Here is an 18,980-nt window from a genome sequence, read left to right on the forward strand (position 1 = left end):
CTTGCCTTACATACCCATATAGGGTCTCCTTCCATGCTCTTGCCCCTCTCCCATTCGCGGGACTTCCCTTGCTTGTTACTTGGTGCAAGACTTGTGGTGGAGACAGAAGGGGTTTTGCAATTTCCCTGTTTTAGCCTCAGTCTTAGGCAGGTCCTGTGCACCTGCCCCAGAGGCTGAACTTTTCCAGTGCTTCTGTCACTTCCCCAGTGGAGATGCCCTCTGCCTTATACTCAGTGCAGGATCTAGAAAGCAGGCAGGTTTTCTGCCTCTCCCCCACCCCCTTCCTGACAGCTGAGCTTTGCCTTGTATCTGTAGAGAAGGAGGAGGGCAGGGCAGAGGGTGTAGGCTGGGAGCAATTTCCCTGTCTTCCTTCTAGTGCTAGAAGACCTCTATTTTGTATTGGCACAGAATCTGGGCACGAGTGGGCTTTCTGTCCCTTCTCCAGTGTTTATCTTGCATTTGCCTGGTGTTGGACCAGAATAAAAGAGGAGCTGTGTTTTCTTCCCTTTCCAGCAGCAGCTAACTTTTGCTTGGTATCAATACAGGGACTCGAAGGTAAGAGACTTTACTGTACCTTCCCAGCAACAGGCAACTTTTGCTGCGTGTCAGGATTCAGTCTGAGGCATGGGTGAATTTCTCACTTCTGCCCCACCAGTAGCTGATAACCACCTTGTATTCATGCCATCCGAAAGTGTAGACGGACTTTTCTTGGCACTTCTGCTCTACCCTCAAATCTTAGAGCAGGCACTACACACCGGTACCAGCAATATCCCTTTCTCAGCTCTGCTCATGCTGGTTCTCAGGAGCATCTCAGGGGGTGGGAGACTATGAAGAAGAACTTTGTGAGTGGGTACAGGATTTTCTGTGTCTGAGGCCCTCAGATTCTAAATTGGCATCAGTGCACATTTGACCCTTAAGCATTTTGTTAAAATTTCAGTTGTTTTATAGCAACATCTCTTTTTTCTGTGCTTTGTCAAAGATGAAACAATTCTTGTGTCCCATCTCCTCTGAGGGGCTCGTCACTCTGGATTTTAGATAAATGGTTGACTTATGACCTCACCTCCCTGATGGGCTCAAAAACGTGTGGTTTTTCTGGATTGTCTGGCTTTTTCTTTTTGTTAAGAGTAGGAACAAATTTTTCTTGTGGCTTTCTCCTCTGAATGTTGTCATTATATCTTAGGTAATCTTTGCAGCTGACTTACTTTAGAAAATAAAAAATAATCCAAAGCACAAGGACATATTTTCTTCTTTTTTTTTTTTTCCCAAGTAATTAATAGCAAGTCAGTTGAGTGCTGGTAGCTATCACTGGTAGAACTAAAGCATGGGCAGGCAGGGAAATGATCCCATGGAATAGGGAAAACCCATCTTTTAGAGAGAGGGTGTCTTGCTTAATATGGATGTAAACTTTAAATCCAGCTTAAGTAGATAGTACATGTGGCTCTTGCTAATGATGTTTGCTCATTGTTCTCCCTAGGAGAGGTTTGTGAATTGTTTTCAAAATATTTAGACTATAACCGATTGCTCAGACCATTGGTTAATTTTTAATGCTTTTGCTGATTAATTTCCTTTTAGATAAATATCAGGGTCGTTTTTCCTTATACTAATGCCACAAGAGATGATCTTTGATAATTATGCCCTGTTGACCTTCTGAAGTGCATAGAGGCCTTTTTCACATTCTGTTTAAATTTTCTCATGCAAACTGAGGCATTCAGGTCAGACTCTCTTAGCTTTTTTGTAGATTGAATTTACCATCATTGAAGTTGTTTGGTGGAATTAGAAGCTCCAAGTTGTATTCCGGACAGTTGTTACCTAACTTTTCTCTAGGTTCTGTAAAGTAGTGCTGGTCCCATTTTTCATCTTTCTTTTCCTTTTTAAAATTGCACCACAGGTTGACAATTTAAGTTGTTTAGAAACCAACCTTAATTTTAGAGGCTTTTTTCAAATGTTTGTCCTTTTATGTCGAGAGTGATGAAACAGAGCTAAATGGAAGCTCTCTGTGTGTGGACAGAACTTTTCTATGAATTGCTGCACTGGCGGGTGTCCCCAGCCTCCAGTATGCAAGTCTTTAGGGGTAGAATCCTCCTCCTCATCTGTAAATAAGTATTCTGAGGGCTCTGTGGGAAATGGGAGCTGCTGGGATGGTGGTGGTAGGAGGTGGATCTTAATGTTTTGACATGTAAACTTTGCTTCAGGTTTTTAGTTCTGACCTCTCCTCCAGTCCCAAGTGTGTTTCCTTCAGTAAGTGTTTCTCTGGTTCATCCTCTCTAGAGAGTAAATTGCACTTCTTGCAGGGTTGGGGAGGGGCTGGTCACTCGGTTGTGTAGGATGGGGGAGGGGATTTAAGGCTTATGTTGCTTCTTATATTGAATTTTGAGACCTTCATGCACCCTGACTTCAGAAGGGCCTGGAATCTCTGAGTCTTACAGTTTTGGGGGGTTATTTTGCACACATTGGCTTTTTATAGGTTCCCCTCCAACTTATACAAGCTTTATTTTTACCTTTCTTCATGCTGCTAAGTATGTTGTCACTCATGCATTTGGCTTTCAGGCTTCCAAAACTTTATTACTGTCATCTCCTCTTCTGATTTCTGTGTCTTTATGGCTTTATGTGTTATTTGTCCTTCACTGTCATTTTAGAAACTTCTCAGGAGTGTGGGAGACAAATGAATGCTTTCAATCTTGAAATGCTTTCAAATCTTGAATTACTATCCACCATCTTGTAAGCCTAGTTTCTAGTTACTATTCTTATATACCAAGGCCACGTTTACTTTAAGTTGTTATGAAATCCATTTGTCTTTCATAAATTTCTTTTCCATTTTTCTCCGTTGAAATTAGCAAGGTATCATTACCTAGTTTTCTAAAATAATATGCAGGGTTGAGTTTTAGGTTATAGCTAATTGTCTCCTATTGGACTAACACTTCGGCAAACACCAACTATAAGCTCAAGACAAAATATTTTTTAAAAATAACTATCTAAAGAAACTGGCAAACAACCAAAACAGACAGAAACTAGAGGTTAGGAGTTATCTGTATTTAGAAGAAGGAACTACTGGGTGAGTTTCCCATTTTGGATGGTATTTAACTTGAAGTCATGCCCAGCTTGGTACTGTAAGGATGACTAAAACTCAGGGGAGACTCCCAGTCGTACTGGCTTGAAGAACTAGATGACAGAGTTTGGGGCATCTGGAACAACTGGAAAGTGAGGGAGAAAATCCAGAAAAAGAGAAATCTAGAGATGAATATAAACTGTCTAAATCTTGCATAGACAGACTCTGACTGTTCCAGTAAGGCTAAAAGCACCGAATAGAAGTTTCAGTTTTCATTCCCACAGAGGGGAAACAGAGTTTTGGGGTTTGAGTCCAATAAATTGCGTACTAAAATAATCATTCTCTTTGGAGGAAGGTAACAGAATTTAGAGTTTCTGCAACATATTATTTACAATGGCCAGAATATAATTCAAAATTTGCAGACATGCTGAAGAGAAAAGGCAATTATCAGAGAGTGACTCTGAGATGATCCAGATGTTAAATTTAAAAGGATTCAAAAGGATTTTAAGGCACCTATTATAACTATACTCATGAAAATAAAGGAATGCATGTATATAATGAATGAACAAATAGGAAATCTCAGCCGAGAAAAAGAAACTATAAAGACGTGGAAATTTAGCATTGAAAAATATAATACATGAAATAAAAATTTTTACTAAATGGGCTTAATAGCAGATTAGAGGTAACAGAAGTAAGATTTAGTAAACTTGCAGATAGATTAATAGAAGTTATATAATCTGAAAAAACAGAGAGGAAAATGATTAGAAAGAATTTGAACAAAGGCTCAGGGACCTACAGGACAAAATAAAAATGTCTAGTATATGTGTAGTCGTAGTTCTAGAAGGAGAGGAAAAGGAGAATGGGGCAGAAAAATATTTGAAAACATGGTGGCCAGAAATTTCCCAAATTTGGTGAAACACATGAAGTTGTCAATTTAGAAGCTTAGCAGATCCAAGCATAATCAATACAAACCATATTACATAGAGGCACATTATACTCAAACTGCTAAAAGCCAAAAATAAAGAGAAAATCTTGACAACAGTCAGACACACACACACACACACACACACACACACACACACGGAAACAATAAAAATGATTTGTTGAAGGAAAAAAACCTACAACATCAGCCCTGAATTCTGTATCTTTGAAGTTACAGAATTCCTTAAAGAGAAAAAGGAAATAAAGACTTTTTCAGATAAGCAAAAACTGAGAATTCAGTACTAGCTGACCTACACCGTAAGGAGTTTGACAGGAAGTTCATCAGGTTGAAGGGTAATGATACCAGATGTAAGCTCAGATCTTTAGGAAATGGTAAATATGTGAATAAAGAGGAAAAAATTACTTTTTCCCCTCTTACCTGTTAAAAAAAAGGTAACTAATGTTTAAAGCAAAAATTATAAGATTCTACTGAGGGGTTGCACAAAGTATAGGGAATGGAGAGTGGTAAATGGTTTTTATATTAAATGTAAAAAGGGGTACAGTATTAACTCAAGTGAATTGGTTATAGTTAAGGACATATACTGTATATCCCTAGAACAATCACTTAAAAAATAATGTGAAGAGGTATAACTAAAAAGTCAGTAGATAAAATGAAATTCTAAAAAATACTTTGTTAACCCAAAAGAAGGCAGGGAAAGAGGAACAGAGACACAGGCAGAAAACTTGGAAGAAAAAAAAGAAAATTTGAGAATAAGAATGAAGACTGATAAAATGGTAGCTCTGAATTCAGCCACATCAATAATCAGGTATAAATGGACCAGTTATTTGAATTGAAAGGGATTGTGTGTTTGTGTGTGTCAAGACCTAACTACATGACGGCTATAAGGGATACACTTTGTTGGTTTGTTTATTTTAGTGTTTTGTATAATTTTGTCTTTAGTTTTACATTCCCAGTCAAAACATTGGTTTCCAAAGTACCTTAGGTCAATTCCTTTCCTTTTTTTTTTCTTTTTTTATTGAAGTATAATTAACACACAGTGTTATATTAGTTTCAGGTGTATAGTATAATGATTCAACAATTCTATACATTACTCAGTGCTCATTACTATATGTGCACTCTTAATCCCCTCCGTGTATTTCACCCATCCCCCAACCCGTCTCCTCTCTGGCGACCACTAGTTTTTTTTCTCTGTATTTAAGAGTCACTTTTTTTGTCTCTTTTTTTCTTTGTTCATTTGTTTTGTTTCTTACATTCCACTTACGAGTGAAATCATATGGTATTTGTCTGTCTGACTTATTTCACTTTGCGTAATCCTTCTAGGTTCATTCGTTTATTGCAAATGGCAAGACCTCATTCTTTTTTTATGGCTGACCAATATACCACTGTGTATATAATATACCACATCTTTATCCATTCATCAATCAATGGACTCTTGGGTTGCTTTCATATCTTGGCCATTGTAAATAATGCTGTAATAAACATAAGGGTGCATGTATCTTTTCAAATTAGTGTCTTTGTTTTCTTTGGATAAATACCCAGTAGTGGAATTATAGATTCTACAGTATTTCTATTTTTAATTTTTTTGATGAACTTCATACTGTTTTCCACAGTGGCTGCACCAATTTGATTTCCTAGTGCCCGTACGTGAGGGTTCCTTTTTCTCCACATCCTTGCCAACACTTGTTATTTCTCATGTTTTTGATTTTACTCATTCTGACAGATACGAGGTGATATCTCATTGTGGATTGATCTGCATTTTTTTGATGATGAATGATGTTGAGCATGTTTTCATGTGCCTGGTGACCATTTGTATCTCTTTGTAGAAATGTCTGTTCAGGTGCTCTGTATAAGGGATACATTTTAAATATAAGGAGACAGAAAGGTTGAAAGTAAATGCTTAGAAAAACATATACTGTCTAGATAGTAAGTATAATAAGATTGGACTATATTAAAATTAGATAAAAGATATAACCAGACAAAGACAAGAAATCTTACTAGAGATAGAGTCAGTTCATTAGGAAGACTGTTTATGCCTTGTAACAAAGTTTCAAAATACATGAGACAAACATTAATAGTATTGAAAGATAGACTTAAAATCCACAATCATTGTTGCATATTTTAACACCCTCTCTCAGCAGTTGCTAGGAGAAACTAGATAAATATCAGTAGATGTAAAATAAAAATAATGTGCTATTTCTTTATTGAACACAAGATGGCAAAGTAGTCACAGTTTCACTTGCAAAACTGGATCTGCATTTGAATACTGTGAAATAAGCTATGATTTTACTGTGTTAACCCAGTAAACATGTTTCCTTTAGAGCCCTTCATTTATTTTAGAGCCAACAAAATGAACTGTGGTGAATAGTGAAATAAATAGAAATACTACAGGGGCTCCTAAGTGGCTGAGTTGATTAAGTGACCAACTCTTGATTTCAGTTTAGGTCATGATCTCGCGGTTCGTGGGATTGAGCCCTATGTCTTAAAACTGGGAAAACTCGGGGCGCCTGGGTGGCTCAGTCGGTTGAGCGTCCGACTTCAGCTCAGGTCACGATCTCGCGGTCCGTGAGTTCGAGCTCCACATCGGGCTCTGGGCTGATGGCTCAGAGCCTGGAGCCTGCTTCCGATTCTGTGTCTCCCTCTCTCTCTGGCCCTCCCCCGTTCATGCTCTGTCTCTCTCTGTCTCAAAAATAAATAAACGTTAAAAAAAATAATAAAGGAAAAAAAACTGGGAAAACTCTAAAGTCAGTTTTTAGTCTGATTTCTCATTAGTACAGGACTTAACCTCTATAAGATCTACAGACCATCATCCATCATGTACTTAAATAGTACCAGTGTCTCGGAGCTCACTGCTTATTTAAAGGTTTGAGTTCAATGTTCAGTATCATTTTTATACCTAAAAACTAATGTTGCCATTTTACACAGAAAGAACTCTTCTCCATCTTGATAAATGCCCCTCGTTTTTTCACATATACTTTTTATATTTGTTGTAATTTAAACCCTAACTGTTACTGCTAAAGACTAAGGCATCGTGCAACACAATGTTTAACTTTATGTGTAAGAATTTTAAAAACCCACAATAAAACATAAAAGAAAAATATACCAGTTGCCTAACCTAGCTAACAGTATTACTGTGATTGAGCATTAAATGTAGTCCTGAACTTCCTAGCAGCCAAGTAAAAGAGACACTAGTAACACCGGTCACATGATCTGAACTTAAAAAGTATTAAAAAGAAACAAGCAAACAAAAGGAGACTCATTAGTTTTTTGAAAAGGAGAAATCACCTTTGAGTTTTTGATACTGATGTTGTGAAGAATCTGAGTCCCTATATAGCGGTCACTGACCGCAGATGCTATGGTTTAGCAATATGCAGAAACATTCTTTAGCTATCCTCCCCAGCTCTAGGTAACCACTAATGTCCTTTCTGTCTCTTGAGACTTGCAAATTTGGGACATTTCATTTAAATGAAAGCGTGAAATATATGGTCTTTTGTGTTTGCCTTCTTTCACTTAGTATACTATTTTCAGGGTTCATCCATGTTGTAGCATGTGTCAATACTTCAGTCTTTTTTCTGGCTGAATATTACTCCACATATGGATATGATATACTTTCTTTATCTGTTCATCAGCTCATTGACATTTAAGTTATTGTGAAGTATGTTGCTATGAACATTCATGTACACGTTTTTGCATGAGCATATATTTTTCTTTCTTTTGAGTATCCACCTAGGAATAAATCTGGATCACATACAGCCTATTTTTAACCTTTTGAGGAACTGCCAGACGTGTTCCATTCTCGGCAACATTGTGTGAAACTTCTTTCGGAGCACTCTTTTTCAGTTACCACTCCAACTTCCCATAGGTAGAAAAAGCCATTTCCCACCTACAGAACCTGAATCACATATCTCAGATAAGTGAACTCACAACTGGATTGCAGCAAGCCTCAACTTATTCTCAGTGCCAGCTCTATAGCAGACACCACGGTGTGAGACTCAAGTGACATTTATACCTATTAATCTATCTCCCAGATGAGGCTCCCATACTTTTTCAGGTTATGTAACCATATGTGAACCCTAAAAGCTCACCAGTAAGGAGTGAACTGCATCCCCATGGTTCAGGCCACACACCCACTAATAATTTGTCATTTTTTCTTTGTTCTATTTTATGTCAGAGAGTCTCAAAGCATGATCCAGGGGTTCCTGATGGAGCTCAAAACTCTGTTGGTGGGTGGCCCAAGGCCAAAAATTCTTTGTAGTAATACTGTTATCTGCCTTTTAAAAAAAATACTTCTTTCACAGGTATATAAGATTAGGTGCAGAAGGTGACATGAGAATACAGGTGTCAACTATTAAGCCACACTTTAAAGATACGTGCCAAAATTTAAAACAATGGCACTTCTCTAGGTTTTTTTTTTTTAAATATAGTTATTTTTCATAAAAATACCTATTATTTGGGATAACACATAGTGAGCTTATTGTTTTTATTTTTAATTTTAAAATATTCTTTAAATTTCTTTCTTTCTTTTCTTTTTCTCTTTGTCTTTTTCTCTTTCCTTCTTTCGTTGTTTTATTAAAGAACAGGGACAGGACCCGTGGGCAGAAAGAGCTGCCTTTTTAAATTTCTTAATTTTCACTTATGAAAGGTAAAAACATCAATAGATATAACCATCATAAACAAAAGCTCCTTCGGGGGTCCTCAATTTTTTAAAGAGTGAAGAGATCTTCAAGTCCCCAAATTTGAGAACTACCGCTGTAAGTAAAAGTGGTATTTTTGTAGTCAGATTTAAAATTAATCTTTGTTTAAAATTCAAACATAGATTTAACTCTAAAGCCCCACATGGTATTCATCCAACAAAAATTTATTTACTGCCTATCACGTACATGCCAAGTATTATGCAGTATTTCTATGTTTTTAAAATTTATTTATTTTGGGGGCGCCTGGGTGGTGCAGTCGGTTAAGCGTCCGACTTCAGCCAGGTCACGATCTTGCGGTCAGTGAGTTCGAGCCCCGCGTCGGGCTCTGGGCTGATGGCTCGGAGCCTGGAGCCTGTTTCCGATTCTGTGTCTCCCTCTCTCTCTGCCCCTCCCCCGTTCATGCTCTGTCTCTCTCTGTCCCAAAAATAAATAAAAAACGTTGAAAAAAAAAATTTAAAAAAATAAAAAATTTATTTATTTTGAGAGAGAGTGTGTGTGCAAGCATAAGCTGGAGAGGGGCAGAGAGTGAGGGAGAGAGAGAACCCCAAGTAGTGTAAGTTTCTGAGGATGCAAAGCACTAACTGGTCATTTTAAAGTGCGTAATTTTTATTCTAAGAACTTAGTTGAGAGCTCAGAGTTCCAGACCTATTAACACAAAAGAGATAGTTTACTGCGAAAATATTGGCACAGGTACTACCAGTACATTGCCTAAAGAACTTAGTGTAGCCATTGTTCTGAGTGCATGTTTTCGATTGCACGGCAACTCTGCTAGGATGAGTTAGCTAAAAATGTACCCCTGAATATTGCTTGGGCATTTAAAAGGTGATGTATTTAAACATTAGAGCATATGTTCCTAATAAAACTGTTGCATTTTATTTTTATTTATTTATTTATTTATTTTTTTTTTTTAATTTTTTTTTTTTCAACGTTTTTTATTTATTTTTTTTGGGACAGAGACAGAGCATGAACGGGGGAGGGGCAGAGAGAGAGGGAGACACAGAATCGGAAACAGGCTCCAGGCTCCGAGCCATCAGCCCAGAGCCTGACGCGGGGCTCGAACTCACGGACCGCGAGATCGTGACCTGGCTGAAGTCGGACGCTTAACCGACTGCGCCACCCAGGCGCCCCAAAACTGTTGCATTTTAATTTTAATTTTTAATAAGTTGTTCTTTTTTATCTATATTTTTTCCCTTACATCGAGATATAATTGACATATAGCACTTTTTAAGTTTATGATGTACAGTATTATGATTTGTATGTGTATATATTGTGAAATTAACTTGCTTTTATTAACAGTAGTCAGGCAATCTGTCCCTGGTTAGAATTTATAAAACAAAATCCAGAAAAAAAAAAGCAGTACAAAGGAGGGAACGGATAAGATGGATGGATGGATGGATGGATGGATGGGTAGATGGGTGGATGAGTGGATGGATAGATCAACTCATCAATAAAGTCAATAGATACTCTCCTTAAATCTTCCCCTGCAACTGAAGGTGACCCAAGTAGATGAGCACCAATGATGACCCAAGTAGTGCAGCACCAATTGGACTGTAACCAGAGGATCTTGGCCACAGCAATTTTGTACCATTCAGGATTGGTGTTTTATGAATCTCTTCCTGCCTATTTTTGTTCTTAATGTCATTATTAGGATTTAGGTTTTGCAGAATTTATTAATAGCCTAGCATAAAGTTGAGATTATGTCTGTGGTCCCCCAAATACTATCTGTTTAATAGGCGATTGGTTGTATACATCTGCCATACTTGAGCAACTAAAGCTGTAGGAAGAAGTTGTGTCGTTGCAAAATTTAGAAAGTTGCAAAATTAGTTTCTAAAAACCAGGTAGTAAGGATATAGGAAGCTAGAGGCTTGTTTTTTAAAAAGCATATATAGTACAAACAATACAGTGAAGCACAGAAGGAGAGCATAAGGTTCGGTTCTTTGCATTTGTTTTCTTCTGCCACATTCAAGTTTTAGTTTTCAGGAATGCTTTTGAAAAGGAAAAGGAAAAGGGAAGGACATAAAATAGAGGAAGAAAAAGAAGAGTGAGCCTCGGCACCAGACGAAAAACATCATTTGCATTTTTGGAGCTAGGTTTATGTGTCATAATTAACAAATCATGAGCCAAGTGTGGTTGGATCTAACATTTCTTGGGCCGAGACATTAAGTCTCAATTCCTTATAGTGAGGGATTGTCTAGGCATTCCTGGTCTTGTCCATTTGAAGAGCATGGGGAGTCGTTCAGGTCCAGAATGAGTTGATGAGAGAGGCTGAAGGTCAGTCTAAAGGGTCAGGAGGCTGAAGAGAACTTGTGTGGGGTGTTTTAGCCTTTCTTTTTTTAAATTTTTTTTTTTTTTATGTTTATTTATTTTTGAGACAGAGAGAGACAGAGCATGAATGGGGGAGGGCCAGAGAGAGAGGGAGACACAGAATCGGAAGCAGGCTCCAGGCTCTGAGCCATCAGCCCAGAGCCCGACGCGGGGCTCGAACTCACGGACTGCGAGATCGTGACCTAAGCTGAAGTCGGATGCTCAACCGACTGAGCCACCCAGGTGCCCCTGTTTTAGCCTTTCTATGCTGATTCTGAATAGCTGGCAGGGCTGCCTGCCTGTTTGTCTTTATGCTGGTTACTGACAGGTAATGAGATTCCATCAAAGACGGTGCGTGATCATGTGTTCTAAGTCTCATGTTCTTGAGAAACTCTAGTCAAGGTTTGGTTACAGGGGAAGTTTGGGATTCTTTTGTCTGGAAGGCATTCTGTCTTTAAAAAATCAATTGGGAATAATTCTGATCCTAATCATTATCTCTGGCATTTGTGGACTATAGATTTCGAAGCACTAAACAATAGGAAAAATTCCTTCCAAATTTGGTGGAGAAGATGGATAGGGAAGAAGGAAGGGGGAAACTCCACTAGTTGCTTTTTTTTTTTTTTTTCCTCAGACTTATTTGGAGGACTGCTGAAAGATTTCGTGAATTTACTTCTTTTTGTTGCCTAAATTGCTTTTTAAGCAGTTTTATAAAGAAATCTACCTAGTTGGTTATTCTCTAAAATTAAACTTGTGGAAAAACTACAGTGCCTTTTTGGGTCCGAAACCCAATCGCTTCTTCCCTCCCAAGATTATTCTGTAGATGAACATTTTAAGTTATCTGAGGTGATTTAAATTCATGGAAGTCATTACATAGAGAGGGAAATGTCCTGGATAGAAGAAAACCACTTGTTCTCATGGCACCCTTGAGGTGTCTTCAGGGCTGGATTTGTCTACTCTGTAGTTTTCAAGTAAAGGACTAAAAAGCAACTCATTTCTTTGAGAAGGCTAGCAACTCCTAGCCTTCTTGCTTTGAGAACAAAGCAACTCCTCCTTTGTTGTTTCCTGTTCTTTTTTTTTTAAATTATAACCATACATTTAAATGTATGAACAGATGAAATAAATACTCCGGGAAGATAAAGGGTTTATTAAGATCTAAACAATAATCTTTGTTCCTTGGGCAACCGCAGAAAAGAATTGTGCTTGCTTTCCCAGAGCATGCCTAAGTGGCCCAGGCATCCTTGATTGCTTGGCGTTCACTGAGATGATCAGACACATGGATGAGACCTTGATTCTTTTTCATCAGATTCTCCTATCAGGGCAGTAGAGGATGATGAAGTAGAAATATTAGAGAGAGAGAGCTTTTAAAAATTATAAACAGCGTTTGATTATTTCTTTGTGTTAGGAGGCAATTTTCTATAGGGTTTTCAGGTTATCTGCACGCCTTATGAGCAGAAGTACTGACTGTCTTTTCAAGGATGTGTGCATAGTAAACAACCTCAAGAGGTAGAGCTAGTGACTCTAGAGCAAAGGACCACTTGCCTACTGTTTGCTACAATAAAGATAATGTCTTCCTCCAGAACGAAGGACACGTGTGCTTACTGCTCGTTATAAAAGACTCCACTTTCCTAAACTCAAATTTCCCCTCTTGTCATGCAGCACATTGAGTGTACAGGTATGATCTGACCCTCTTCCCAAAGGTCTGTAGGAATTGGGGTTCAGGGAACTCATGCAAATGCTGATATTGTGGCTACTGCTAGTGATGTGAGTACTAAACTGTCCTCTGTGTCTGATGTTTTCTGCCGAGGACCCATGAAACTGGCAGGCTAACTTGTTAGCTTGCGAGTATGGTGAAATCTTTGACCGTTTATGTTTTTAATACTTAGAAATAATAATTTGTTAAAAAGGATGTATTTGAAAAGATTTATTGAAACTTACATTTCTAGTTTGTATAATTTTTAAGAAGTTTTTTTATGATATTATTTCCTCTTGTTTTGATACAGGGTTTGTTTATAATGTCACTCCTTATATGGAGTATCATCCTGGTGGAGAAGATGAACTAATGAGAGCTGCAGGATCCGATGGTACTGACCTTTTTGATCAGGTAAGGTGGTGAAATTAATCATACTATTACAGTGGGAGGGTTCTCTTAGATTTAGCAGTATGATAGTTGTAGAAAAAACATAGTTGCACAAATTTCATATGCATTGGCTTGAATTTTGAAATTTGGGAAGATGCTCGAGAGTAACAACTGTTTAATTTGCCTTTAAATTATTTTACTATAATTTTAGAGATGGTTTCAAATCTGTATCCAGGAGTCTCCTCTTAAGTGCTTGCTGTCTCCTCTGCTAGCAGCTGATTACTCAGTTTTTATTAATTTTGATTATGATGATGATTGGCTTATGGACGACAGTAACAGTTGGAAAAAAGAACAAGCCACTTAGCTTCTCTGCCCTTAGTTTTTTCTCATTTGGGAATTGTTATATAATTGGCCTATCTTGCTGTACTGAATCTGCTTATCATGTAGAAAATCAGATGATTAATGAATAGAAAACTTATTTTTCCTAGAGTGATAGCAGAGATTCTGAATGTATATTTCAAAAAACGCTTATTTAAATTAGTCATCTTTCCCCTTACATTGACTAAAAATAAACATTGGCTCTTATACTATTTTAAAGTTACATAGAGTTATGTTTACTGCTGTCAATAGGGTGAACTGTTATTTTGAAACAATCTTGAGAAGAACAGAAATTTGCTTTTGTCTCACATATACTTTATTTTGTATTTTGTGATGGTTATCCACGTTGTAGTACTGGGATTTTACCATTTCAGATACCAGAATCAGATTGGGTTATTTTTAGAGTTGACTTCTGAACAAATATAATTTGATTTCTGTTCCTTCTACTTTTTCATCCATTTTAGGATTTAATTTTTGACCAGGTTGCCAGAAATATAGTTTGTTTTATATTTAAATGTACTTAATGTGCATCTGCTTAAATAGCAGAATCCTATTTGCAATTAGTGTTCTTCCTGGGTTGGAGAAAAGTCATGTTTGGCCATTGGTCATAATAGCATTCTCCTTGGGAGGTTCTTATTGCTGTTTTTTTTTTTTTTTAATTTTTAACTTTTAATTTTTACTTATTTTGAGAGAGAAAGAGACAGACAGCATGAGCAAGGGAGGGAGAGATAGATAGAGAGAAAATCCCAAGCAGGCTCCACACTGTCAGCGCAGAGCCCAACGCTGGCTCCAACTCGTGAAACTGCAGGATCATGACCTGAGAGCCATATGCTTAACCAGCTAAGCCACCCAGGTGCCCCCTTATTGCTGTTTTAAGGCAAATTCTCATCGTCATTTGGTAGTTGTTATTGTCTCTCAATGCAAGCCAAATAGAAAAGTTTGGAAGCGTTTGTGTGAAAAATTGTCTGCCATACTTTTTTCTTATATCTATTCTGTAACCTCTTGATTCTGAATATACTCTTCCACAAGAAGATTCCTCAGTAAAATCTAGTCCTATTTATATTCCTCAGTGTTGTGAAGTTATATGGACCTTACTTAAGCAAAATTGTTTCGGAGAAGTCACAAGAACTGCTATAGTGTTAAATTCTTTAGCAGTTTAAACAGTATGTTAGTTACCAGATTGCTGCGTTCCCCTTGGCTTTCATAGGACCAGTGATGTTTATTTAAGACTTTCACTTACCACAGAAGTAAACAACTTTATATTCTAGATTCTGTGGTGAAGCTTCTTATATCTTTAAACACTAGAGAACTTATTCAGGGCTAGTATTTGAGTTGTACAAAGAATATTAAGTAATCTTTTTTTCTGTCAGATTTGTCTTTACTTTAGATCCTGCTTCTGACCTCTTGTTGTGTATTTTCAGATGCTTGATGGGCAATTTGATAACCTGTTGGCACTTCAATTCATTTTGCTCTCAAATAATATCAACCCATCTACTTCCCTTTTATTCCCCCTCTGTTTTCCTCTTTCTGGTAATGGGGACTTGAAGCCACTTAAGTAATTTTTGCCTTTTCTCATTGTGCACCACTATCTGGTCACTAGCGAAATCCCATGATGCTGTCTTTAAACATTACATTCTTGAGGCGCCTGGGTGGCTCAGTCGGTTGAGCGTCCGACTTCAGCTCAGGTCACGATCTTGCGGTCCGTGAGTTCGAGCCCCGTGTCAGGCTCTGGGCTGATGGCCCAGAGCCTGGAGTCTGCTTCCGATTCTGTGTCTCCCTCTCTCTCTGCCCCTCCCCCGTTCATGCTCTGTCTCTCTCTGTCTCAAAAATGAATAAATGTTAAAAAAAAAAAATTTTTTTAAACATTACATTCTTTTCTCTCTTCCCACTGCCTTAGATCAAGTCATTATCACCTTCTCTGGCCCTACCATTGTAACACTGTACAGATCCCTTTACTTTCCAGTACCAATGTAAATAACATGACAGCTAGATTAGTGTTCTTAAAGACAGTCATCTTAGCACCTTGTTCTACAGCTCTCTGATGCTCACCATTGACAATGGGATAAATCAAAAGTCATTATCATGGCCTTTGAGGCCTTCAAAAGACTGTATTAAAGTAAATATCCTCAACATGCATTTGGCTTTGAGCAAATGGAAGTGCTTTGAGCCAATCACCCGTTCCATGATTGGGATACCTCATACTTTTGCCTCCTTGGATATCCTTCTTCTTCATTTATCTGTTAAAATTCTACCCAATGCTCTAGCCCCAGGGATAATGCTTTACATGTCATTGGATGCTCCATAAATATTTGGTATATGGAATTTTAATTTATATTAATAAATGGAGGCTCCTTTATAATTATATACATATATTGCATATTTGTTATTTTAGTATATATTTACTAACTCAGGAGTGTACACAAGCATTCTCATATCAGTATTATTTGACCTGATTATTTTCCTGATTATCTACTATTTTATTGAATAATTTATTAGTTTTCTTTTACTGGTCTTTTACAATTCGACATCTAGGTTGTTTCCAATATTTTGCTAATATAAATAGTGCCGTGATGAATATCCTGGCATTTGCATCTTCGTGTGTATGTGAATATTTTCTCAGGTAAATTCACAAATTACTCAGTGAAAGAGCTGCATATTTTTAGGCTTTTAATGTATATTGAGAAGGTGTCCTCCAGAGGGTGTTTAAATTTAATTCCCACTGATGAGTCAGGCAACAAATAATGGCAGTTGTTTTCCTTGCCGTGACAATCTCAGTCTGTTCGTTTTCAAGAAAATGTCTGTCAGACACCCAAGTCTGAAAAACCAGTTTGTTTATCAGTCATTTTTTTTCTTTTACATATAAATGGTCTTCTGAGACAAAAGCTCAGTTCAGTTTGCAAATCAAATAATTGCCTGGGTATTTTCCTTCAAGGTGAGGATCTTACTTTGCAGCAGAAGCGTTTTTGAGAACTTCTCATTTTGTTACACAGAATGTAAGCAAGGCCTCTACTCAGACGTTGAGACTTAAGAAAATTAATAGTTTCTTCTACTTCATAAAGCATATTCTTAAATGAAACCAATCCCCCGGCCCCCATGGGTATGTGATGGTGAAGAATATAAAGATTGAAACCTCTGCCTTGACTTGCCAGCATGCAAGCAGTTTTACCTACCATTGCCTTTTCCACATTAGTGCAAGCGTCAACACTGGTGAAAAAGACAAATAACATCTTAGTATTATTATGAAACTAGTTGAGACCTCATGGGTATCTGAAAGGTCTGTACACGGCACTTGGAGAACATGGTACGCTGCCTTCCTGTCACTCCCTTACTGGCTAATTGAATCTGCTTAGTTTTCCAGAGCAGTCTAAGTATGTTTAGTTTTGCTCCGAATAAAATTAGAGCATCTCATGGAGTCAGAGTCATGTCGCTTCTCTGTCATTTACATCCCACACCAGGTTCATCGTTGGGTCAATTATGAATCCATGCTGAAAGAATGCCTGGTTGGCAGAATGGCAGTTAAACCTGCTCTTCCTAAAGGTAAGTTGTGCCAAGTGCTAACCTGGCAGTGATGTGTAACACGCACATACTTTTTTTTACTTAGATTTCGACAGATAGATTTAAATAAATCACTATATTGTTCTTATTTTTCACCGGCCTCCTGGTGCAGCCACTGTAAAGATTTTAAATGAATAAATGAATGAATGAATGAATGAATGAAGCAATGACTTAACCTTAGAATATTGACAGGTTTTGAGAGAACATTCATACGTGTGAGGAATGAGCATTATGGAAATGAATGGACTCTATTTACTTCTTATTTAGTTTTCATTATTAGTCTTTTATTCTGTTGTTACATGGGTTAGCTAGAACACTTGGTTAAAGTTGAATTTTAGACTCGTTTTTGAGAATTTATTTTTTTGAATATGTAATATAGTCACATGACTCAAAACCCAGAAATTATGATGTTACACAGTGAAATTTTTCCTCCCAGCTTTGTCTCCCATTTGCCTTGAACATTCCCCTCCTTGCCCCTATATTATGAAAAACCCGTGTTCTGATTTTAAACTACTTTTAAAATAAACCCGATTCCCTACCCTAACCTTCTGACCTGACTCTACAATCTGTATGATGTTGGAGATCACCTCTTTGCCTCCTAAGCTTCTTTCAGAAGAGCACCCTCTGAAAATTTTGGACATACAACAGGAATAGCAGAAATGCTGCACTTAATTCTTGACTGTGGATAGAACAGTAGTCGTTTCTTTTACGTAACTCCTGACTTTGACACTCAATTAAGAATAAATTGGCTTATCTGACCTGAGTCTTCTGTTTATTAGTTCAGTGAATTTTGTCATTCAAGGCCTCCGTCAGCAGTGTGGAAATAGCACAGGCATGCCCAGATTTGAACCCTAGCTCCACGGCCTATTGACTGTGCAGTCTTTGGGCCAGTTTCTACCTCTGACCCTCAGTTTTCATCTGTACAGTGATTCATAGGACTAGGAAGTAACATGAGTAAAGTTCCTTTCACCGTGAGTGTAATAGATGCTCAAAAAGGATTATTTCTTTTTCTTCTCATTGTTACAAAACAAATAAGCAGTATGTGTGTATACCAAAAGCACACTAATGTGACTTTTAGTGTCTGGAAGTTCTTCCAAACCAGTTTACGTTTTAAGCCAATTCCTTTCTCCTTTTAACTGACTCCTAAATTCACTAATTCACTGCCAGCAGGAGACACAGTATTAATTCGAGTTTCTGAATGACTACTTTTACCTCATCCTGACTGTTCCTTATCTCATTTACATAATCTGGTACTAATGGTCATGTCTTCTTCTGTAGTATCAGAAAGTATGCGGGTTCCTGAGGCTCTTATTCCCTAAGGGATGTGAAGTTAGAAAAAGGACTTTTCTGGTTTCTTTCTTCCTCTCTGGAAATGAAAGACAGATGACTCTCAAAATACTTCACCAAATATGATAAACACCATTTAAAATAAGCGGATTGGTTCAAAATCTCCAGATATTTCCCCATACAAAAAGGGTAAGTTCAGGCAGCAATCCAGGGTGATAAGCTAGCTCTGAAGCCTCCGTTTCCTTCTAGCACTTATCTAGATGATCTGGGTATCATCTAGATTAAGAGCCATGCCAGAATGTTAACGGTCACACAGTGGGTGGAAGACCAGATTGTGGGTCTCTAAAAGCAGGGAGTTGGAACCGAGATCCCTTCCTATGGCTTGGACTCTTGAAGGTCTGTGTAATGAGTGAAATGGGAAAGCATGAAGAAAATCTGTCCAACACAAGGGAATGTCAGGTTATTTTGTCTGCCCTGACCTTATTTATGAGGTGACAGGGGAGAGGAAAGAGAGATTTCCTCAGAGAATTTGTAACCGCAGCCCTGCCTACATAAGAGTTGGGAATTCAAGTATATTCCACCTATGTGGTCTCAGAAACCTCAAACCAAAAAATAAAATGGCCTCCCATTAGTAGTTTCCCAGGCTGTTTGTCAGAGGTGTATACACATTTTCAATCGTGAAACACGCTTATGACCTAA

The 18,980-nt window shown here is 37.8% G+C and overlaps 1 protein-coding gene across 5 annotated transcripts in view; it reads left to right on the forward strand.

Moving 5' to 3' along the window:
- LOC125938669 (cytochrome b5 reductase 4) overlaps window positions 1–18,980 on the forward strand; it is a 99,229-nt gene that overhangs the window by 16,963 nt on the left and 63,286 nt on the right. For all 5 annotated transcript variants that reach the window (XM_049653961.1, XM_049653958.1, XM_049653959.1 and 2 more), the window contains exons 3-4: window positions 12,985–13,085; window positions 16,895–16,976. In XM_049653961.1, coding sequence (XP_049509918.1) covers window positions 12,985–13,085; window positions 16,895–16,976 — 183 coding nt within the window. The remainder of the gene's footprint in view (window positions 1–12,984; window positions 13,086–16,894; window positions 16,977–18,980) is intronic.

Source organism: Panthera uncia (assembly GCF_023721935.1).
Source record: "Panthera uncia isolate 11264 chromosome B2 unlocalized genomic scaffold, Puncia_PCG_1.0 HiC_scaffold_24, whole genome shotgun sequence".
In the NCBI taxonomy this organism is placed as follows: domain Eukaryota; kingdom Metazoa; phylum Chordata; class Mammalia; order Carnivora; family Felidae; genus Panthera; species Panthera uncia.